Consider the following 8526-nt stretch of genomic DNA (forward strand, 5'->3'; position numbering starts at 1 on the left):
ATAAGATAAATTAAAAAAAAATTAAACCAGGAGTTTGATTTCCCAAGGCTATCACTGTACCTCTTAAATGTTCCACCAAGAATGGCTATTCCTACATCTCCCCACAGCTTCCTTGAGCTCTTCTGGATGATACTGGGGTGGCACAGGTATAACAGGCATTTTTTTCTTAGGTTGATGGATTTATAATCAAGGTAGAAACATTTGCTCAAAATTATCTGAAATGCATCATATATCCATTAATTCATCAACTCAAAACATATTTACTGATACCTACCATGGGTCAGGTCCAGTGATAGGCACTGGGTATATAATAAAAATGACAAAGTTCTCTGGCCACAAAGGGCAACAGCTTGAGAAATGATATTCCCACTCCACCTGGCAGGACTGTCCGCTGCACCCACCAAACCCTCCTATCCCGGACATCTTAAAGTGTCAAATATTTCCTCAGCCTGGGAATGTGAACCCCAGCAGACACCCAGACCAGGAAGCATAGGCTGTACTTTCACCATAATTAATGTGGAGGGTGCATAAAAAACCAAACTGATGCTTCCAACAGGAAAACTAAAATTTGTTTCTGAGGAGGTAGGGCTAAAATAAAAGAGATTGCATTTAATCTAAACCATTTCCTGTGAGTTGGATTTCTTTTTTAAAACTTGGCCGCCTTATCATCTTCTTAGTCACCTTTTTATTGGAGGCGTAGTCCCTCCTAGCAACCTCCCATCTGCTAAAAAACAGAATCAAGAGAATGAAGAGCCTCGATGATACATCTGTCACTGAGTGAAAATATTAGGAGAAAAGCAATAAATGTACTATCCATTTGCATAAAACCTATCAATGCCCTCTTCAGACTAATGAAATGAATTTTACATCACGGAGAAAGAGCAGCTGTGATCTGCTGTTGCTAGTAATGAGGAGTATTTGAAACAATCTGCAAACCACTGCTGCTCCTAATTGCCAAGCAACACCTTTGACTTTAGTTCTCTCCGAGTAAAATACTCTTGTTGGCCAGAGGAAGATTTATCTGTTGGGCTCCTCTTTGCTCAAAACACTGTTAGGTTTCTTGGGTTCCTGTTTTTCTCAAGCTAGTGCAGAACCATGGCATTTCAAATCTTTCTCTTCTGTATTTTAATCAAAACTAGTGCCTTTTCTTCTTCTTTTTTTTTTCTTACTGTCAATCTGAAACCATTTTGAGGGGTATAGTCTCAGTCAGGACTTTCCTCTCCAGTGTGCTGGTCCCGGGTTAACGTTGGCCAGGCAAAGCGACCTTCTGTCTGGCTGTGCTATACGTAAACACCCAACGGGAGAGGTTTCTAGAGCCCAGTGGTTCGCGGCTCCCGCGAGGGCTGCACCGGGGCTGCGGCAGAGACTGGAAGGGGATCTACCCGGATTGGGAGGGGAGACGCGGAGAGGAAGGTGGAGAAGAGGAATCATGTGTGTTCCTCGAGCGTACACCCCCCCCCCATTTGAGTGACAAATGACGAGGACAACCTATAAAAACAACTAAGCGCAAAGCTACCTGCATCCATCTCCCTCTCCGTGCGTGTGCGTTTTCAACTAACTTTGGGAACTCGTTAAGACCCGGCATCGCGCCCAGCGGAGCCTCGCCTCCACCTTGGTTTCCCGCGCCCTGCCTGCCCTGTTCGGTACCTCCTCTTCCTCCAGGCTAGGGATGGAGGATCCCTTCAGCCCCTCAACTCCGGCGCCGGCGCCCAACCTCTCCGTACCCATCTCGCTGGGCTGGGGTCTCAACCTGACTTCCGGACAGGGAGCCCCAGTCCCGGGGCCGCCGCCGCCGTCCGGGCCGCCCAGTCGCCGCGTCCGCCTGGTCTTCCTGGGGGTCATCCTGGTGGTGACGGTGGCCGGCAACGCTACGGTGCTGTGCCGCCTGTGCGGGGGCGGCGGGCCCTGGGCAGGTCCCAAGCGTCGCAAGATGGACTTCCTGCTGGTGCAGCTGGCCCTGGCCGACCTGTATGCGTGCGGGGGCACCGCGCTGTCGCAGCTGGCCTGGGAGCTGCTGGGCGAGCCGCGCCAGGCTGCGGGCGACCTGGCGTGCCGCTTCGTGCATCTGCTACGGGCATCCGGCCACAGCGCGTCGGCCCACCTCGTGGCGCTCATTGCCCTCGAACGCCAGCGCGCCGTGCGCCGTCCACAGGGCCCGCCGCTGCCCGCGCGCGCCCTCGCCGCCCTGGGCTGGCTGCTGGCTCTGCTGCTGGCGCTACCCCCGGCCTTCGTGGTGCGCGGGGGCGCGCCCTCGCAGCCGCCCGCCGCGCCCGCGGCCGCTCGCGCCTGGCCCGGGGAGCGTCGCTGCCGCGACATCTTCGCGCCGCTACCGCGCTGGCACCTGATGGTCTACGCGCTCTATGAGGCCATCGCGGGCTTCGTGGCGCCGGTCGCGGTCATGGGCATCGCTGGCAGCCGCCTGCTCTGCGCCTGGCGGCAGCGCCCGCCCCAGGCCCCATCGGCCGCGGCGCCCAGGTCGGCCAGTCCCGGCCAAGCCCCCGCGCCCAACGCGCTGCCCCGCGCCAAGGTCCAGAGCCTGAAGATGAGCCTGGTGCTGGCGCTGCTGTTCGTGGGGTGCGAGCTGCCCTACTTCGCTGCCCGGCTGGCGGCCACGTGGTCGTCTGGGCTGATGGGAGACTGGGAGGCCGAGGACCTAGCGGTGGCCCTGCGCCTCCTGGGGGTGGCCAACAGCGCTCTCAATCCCTTCGTCTACCTGTTCTTCCAGGCGGGCGGCTGTCAGCTCCGGCGGTGCTGGCGGAAGCGCCTGGGTGCAGTGTGCTGCCCGCGGGAGGGAGTCGCGGAGGACGACGAGGGCGCCCGGGGCCACCAGGCGCTCCATCGCCACCGCTGGCCCCACCCACATTATCACCACGCTCGGCGGGATCAGCGGGAGGAGGGTTACTTGCGCCCACCCCCGCCGCGTCCCCGGTCGCTGCCCTGCTCCTGCGAAAGCGTCTTCTAGGTGTTCGTTGGCCAGAGTCAGGTCATCTGTCGCTGCGGCACCGCCTCCACGGAACACGAGGCCGGCCGGGCTCTATCTAGATCACAACCGTCAGGACCGTCTCCAAGAGCGTTACACTGAAGCTGTCCCCATCCTCCACTCCCCTATTACATTTCTTTCTAATGTTTACATTTTTCTACACTCTTCCAGGTTCTCTTCTCCTTTTCAGTTCTCACATTTCCCCATCTGGAGACAGAGAGTGAGCCATTTGTTTGTAAAAGCAAAGTTACAGAGTTATTTTTGTAGTTCTTTTTCACTCCCATAGCGTTCTGGCTAAGACCATTTGCTTTAGTTAAATTGCCAAGCTTTCATTACTTGCTGTGTTATCATCTGTTTTTCCTTGTTTGGGGTCGTGTTTAACTGTAGCTTGGGGACCAGAGAATGTGCCTCTCTTTCCGGGAGGAATATCCTCACATTGCCCTGAGGAGCCTGGAAATTGTACCAGTGATACTGTCAGAAATGTAATCTTGCTGTCACTTCAGAGCCACAGAGTATTTGTAAAATAAAAACATTTCCCACAGAGCAGTTAGGACTTTTTTTTTAACATGGTAATGTGTTTTCTCAGAAGAAAATCAGTGTGGCCTTTATTTCTGGTCTAGCTTCCACTTCAGGAGAAGCCGGGATTGTAGGAGGGAGACATAAAAGCTTGCCTTCCAACCTTTCAAATATGCCCCGTTTCTGTAGGAAATTGTTCCTGTGCCCAGAGCAGCCTCTACAGCTGTGATGCTTTGCACAGGTGGAGCCTCTGAGCAGAATCGCCAGCAGACTAGAGAAGGGAAGCACCTGAGTGGTGCATAGGGGTGAGGCTCACTGTCCCAGGTGGAGCCTTAGGGATATTCGCAGCTAGGAAGAAAGCTGCAACCTCCCAATGCTGCATGGATATATAAAACTCTCTTTTTTACAAACAAAGGCAATGCCTATTGGTGTGGATTGCTGAGAACAAGGTCAAGGAGCAGATTTAGTCAGTGACCTCCTCCTCCTAACTGTCCTTGGCTCTAGAGAGAAGTGGCAGCTCTTATGAACAAATATCCATCTGTTTACCAATGTTTCATCTGAGAATCTGCAGGCTTTCCATTACAGTGTTTCCTGTTCATGCACAAACGCAGGACTAAGATCCAGAAAGGAGAAATGACTGGTAAAGTTCACTTGTGAAGCCAATGCTCTCTGAGGACTTCCTTGTTTTGTTCATTGATGAATCCCAAACTCTTAAACAAAGTTTGATACATAGTAGGCACACAACACACATTTGTTGGTTAATTCATCATATGAATCAGGCATAGATAGAATAGAAAAAAGATTTACAAAAAGAAATCTTCATTAAACTTGGCTTACCTTCCTCCAAAATCTTGTCCAAAAATGTTATATAGTTAGAGGTTTTCCTTCCTCTCTTTCATCCTCCCTACCCTGCTGAGGAAGGTATGGCATGCAATATACCAAGAATAAGCCACCTAAAGAGAAAAGAACACAATTGTCTTCATGAACCTAAATCTGGGTTATAGCATTATTTTTATTCATTAATAAACATTTATTACTCGCTTATTTTGTGCCAAGCAATGTGCTAGGCATTGGAGATGCTAAAATGAGTAAGACACATTTTCCCTCAAAGACCTTATAATCATATGTAGGAGACAATCTGACAAATACAGCACAAAAACAGTCAGATGTGCTTTAATAGGGGTTCCAGCCTGGGTGTCAGGACACTGAAGAAAAACATCTAACAACCTTGGGAGGCTGGGGGATGGTGGGGGTGACCCATCAGATAGGGGAAGGTATTCTATGCAGTTGGGACTAGCATTTGTAAAGCATAAGTGAGAGAGAACATAGCATGGTTAAGGAATGGCAATAGTTGAAATATCTAGCATTAGGGTGCCTGTGGGGTCTGACCTGATGGGATATGTGGCCACAGAGATCCAGCCCAGACCCAGTGAAGAAAAGTCTGTTTGCCACACCAAGAAAGCCAAAAATAGCCTTTGAAAGATTTAACCAGAGTTGCAATATGATCAGATTTGAATTCTGCAAAGTCATTCCAATGATGGTGTGAAGGATCAACTAATTGGAAGGGGGGAATACCTAGAGGCAGGGATCAAGGAAGAAGCTCAGAGACCTCAAAATATGACCTATGTTTTATCACTTAGAATGCTCTCAACAAGGTAATTTAAGCCAACTGAGTCAGATTTTCTGTTTTCTGCAGTTGAGAACATGCTAACAGAAAAACAGATACAGCTGGCTTAAATTTATTATCTCACATAACAAGAAGTCCAGTGGTAGGGCTGCTCCAGGATTGGTTAATTGAGTAGCTTCATAACTTCATAACCAAGGACCTAAATCCTTTTCGTCTTTCTATTCTGCCATCCTGAGCTGGTGGGCTTGACATTAAAGTCAGTTTCCCTTGAGGTCACAAAATGGCTGCTGCAGTTCCAGGCATCACATTCAAACATGACAATGTGCAGAAGAAGATTCTCTCTTCTTTTCACTCTTTGTAAGAATGAAGAAACATTTCTTGGATGTCCTGGATAGACTTTCCCACATGGTTCATTGGCCAGTCCATATCTAGACATATCATTGCAAGGGAAACAGGGCCACCATGACTGACTTGGACCTGGAACTGAAGATATGAGTTGCATAGAGAAGGGGTGAAAAATGAGACTCTCATTCTTTCTTTTAGGAAAGAAAGAAGGGGAAATGCTTGTTGGGAGGCCAGACTAAACTTTTACACAATTGCAAAATTGTTAAAAAGATTGATTTTTTAAATCTATTAAAGATTTACAGCTGATTACCATCTAGAAATTAAGAGAAATTTCCATCTGGGTCAAAAATACAGAATTCCAATTCAAGTAGTTAATTTAAAATACAATTAAACTACATTTCCCTAGATTTTGTGGAAGATTTGGTTAAATCCACTTCATACTAAAATGCTTCTCTTCTATAACTAAGAAACTTTCTCTAACTTTAACTATATCTGAAATTTGAAGGTAGATCTAGGTGACTTCGTTCCCATCCCTGGTGGCATTTCTAGGTTAAGAAACTTAAAGCACCATCTCAGAATCATGACCACTGATCCTAGGAATCTACATTGCTATAGACAACTCATAATTTCAGCTCTGTCCCAATCAAGGAAGCCCCCAAAGGTTATTCTAAATTTAGACTCTTACTAGAGTAGGACATACCACTCAAACTGCACAGCAAAGGGAAATGAGCGGGTGACCCTGAACTTGATCTCTTTTCTAGGTATCACCCAAACAGGAAATGACTAGAGGACCATCAAGACCACATATTTGGAGTTTGGGAGGAAACAAATAACATCCCTTCACCCACTGTACATTCCCCTTGGAGTTAGGTTTTAACTAAGCTGCTGCAAACAGGTCTGGACTTCAGGACTCCAGAGAGCACTATTTACATAGACAACAATGCAAATGTCACCACAACTTAAAAGACTAAATTCAAATAATTCTGCATTTTTTAAAAAGAACTAGCCACACAGGAACATACAGCTAAAATAAGTAAACATGAGCTATTACATAATTTGAAGGAGAAGATATGTAGAAAACAGCCAGGAGTGTAACTAAAACCACAACTAGCTATAAATCATTACTAAAAATAGAATAGTCTAGCTCATTTGTGGAAGAGATAGATTTAAAATATTTTTTTCTAAGCCACTTCCTAGGAAACACGAAAGGAAGTAGAAAATTTGAGCAGTTTCTCTCACATTCCTAAAATTCCCTCGATCAAAGGGAAAACATTAATAAAATACTAATACAAATGAATAGTCTAATTAAATTAAACATGTTCTGCTGAGTTGAGAGGCAGTGTAATATAATGAAAAGAGCAGAGTCTACGGAGCCTAAAGACTTGGACTTGTTTCATCTCTACAACTTAGTGGCTGTGTGATTTTAAGCTGTTTGCTGAATCTTTTTTGTTTGTTTGTTTGTTTTGTTTCTTGTGGTATGTGGGCCTCTCACTGTTGTGGCCTCTCCCGTTGAGGAGCACAGGCTCCGGACTCGCAGGCTCAGTGGCCATGGCTCACAGGCCTAGCTGCTCCGCGGCATGTGGGATCTTCCCGGACCGGGGCACGAACCCGTGCCCCCTGCATCGGCAGGCGGACTCTCAACCACTGCACCACCAGGGAAGCCCTGCTGAATCTTTTTGAGTCTTGGTTTTCTCATCAATAAAATGAGGTTTCTATTACCTTGCTTCATAGGATTCATGTATGTAAAATACTTGATTGCTGGGGAGGCGGGTCCTGTCAGCTTGTCTCTTCAGATTCACCCTAGTATTCAATATATGATAGCTATTGTTATTCTCTAACACTGGGCTATGAGGAATAAAATCCAGCTGAGTAATATCACATGAAATGAAGGAAGGGATATTGGAGAATCTATGAAAGATTAATGTACTCAATGGTGCTACATAGTAATAAGGAAGTTAGGCCTTACAGAAGGGAGAATGCTCACAGTAATTGTCAACTACCTTCCTTGAATCCACTTTCTCTTTTCTAGCAGTTCTCAGGTTCTTATTGCTGCCAAAATCTTGGCTCTCTGTGCACCGATGTCAAATAGAAATATGGAGACGGAGTTTGGAGGAAAGAGGAGTAGCTTTATTTCTTTGCCAGGCAAAGAGGGAACACAGCAGGCTATTGCCTCAAGGACCGTGCCCACCCAGGAGAGGTTAGTGAGGTGTTTTATAGTGTTCAAGGAGCAGGGCATGATTAGCTCATGGACAATTCTTGGATTGGTTGGCATAAAGGTGAAATTTTAAGCATCATCAACCTTCTGATTTCAACCAGTCTAGGGTCCATGTTCTTGTGGTCAGCGGTTTTCATCTGGAGGGGCTACCTTGCCTGTAAAAACAACTTAGGAATGTGTGTCAGGCCTTTATCTATATCTTTCAGGGAATTGGGGGTTTGGTGATTCTGCAATGTGACAGAATTATAGTCTAAATTGTTACTAGCTCCCCAACCAGCTATTCTTTGTTCCTACATCTTCACATTTCCCAATCATTAACTCTTTTTTTAAAATTAAAAAAATATATATTTATTTATTTTGGTTGTGTTGGGTCTTCGTTGCTGCGTGAGGGCTTTCTCTAGTTGTGGCGAGTGGGGGCTACTCTTCGTTGCAGTGCGTGGGCTTCTCATTGTAGTGGCTTCTCTTGTTGCAGAGCATGGGCTCTAGGCACACAGGCTTCAGTAGTTGTGGCACTTGGGCTCAGTAGTTGTGGTTCCTGGGCTCTAGAGTATAGGCTCAGTAGTTGTGGCACAAGGGCTTAGCTGTACCGCGGCATGTGGGATCTCCGTGGACCAGGGCTCGAACCCGTGTCCCCTGCATGGGCAGGCGACAATCATTAACTCTTGAGTCAGCATTTTACTCCAAAAGACAAGGACACAGGGGACAGGGGCTTGTACACGGTTTCATTAGCTTATCTATGTCTCTTATGAACAGTCAAATGCTTAGAGGGAAGCTGACCCCTCTCCTACTCTAAGACTGGGCCTTAATTAGTCTAAGCATATCAAAGTAATTCCACCCCCCTAC

At 47.2% G+C, this 8526-nt stretch overlaps 1 protein-coding gene across 1 annotated transcript; it reads left to right on the top strand.

Annotated features, from left to right (window-relative positions):
• The first annotated feature begins 1136 nt into the window (after positions 1 to 1136).
• Positions 1137 to 3511, top strand: GPR150 (G protein-coupled receptor 150). Its single transcript, XM_022592559.3, has one exon. It carries the CDS (start codon positions 1670 to 1672, stop codon positions 2960 to 2962), a length of 1293 nt encoding a protein of 430 aa, XP_022448267.1. The 5' UTR covers positions 1137 to 1669; the 3' UTR covers positions 2963 to 3511.
• Positions 3512 to 8526: the final 5015 nt, after the last annotated feature.

Source organism: Delphinapterus leucas, chromosome 3, assembly GCF_059928025.1.
Source record: "Delphinapterus leucas isolate spDelLeu-1000000601 "Yukka" chromosome 3, BTC_Dleu_Yukka2, whole genome shotgun sequence".
NCBI classification, from domain to species: domain Eukaryota; kingdom Metazoa; phylum Chordata; class Mammalia; order Artiodactyla; family Monodontidae; genus Delphinapterus; species Delphinapterus leucas.

Bases quoted from the DNA above. Each gene is read 5' to 3' on its own strand.
- GPR150 (XM_022592559.3), top strand. From the start codon at position 1,670: ATGGAGGATCCCTTCAGCCCCTCAACTCCGGCGCCGGCGCCCAACCTC.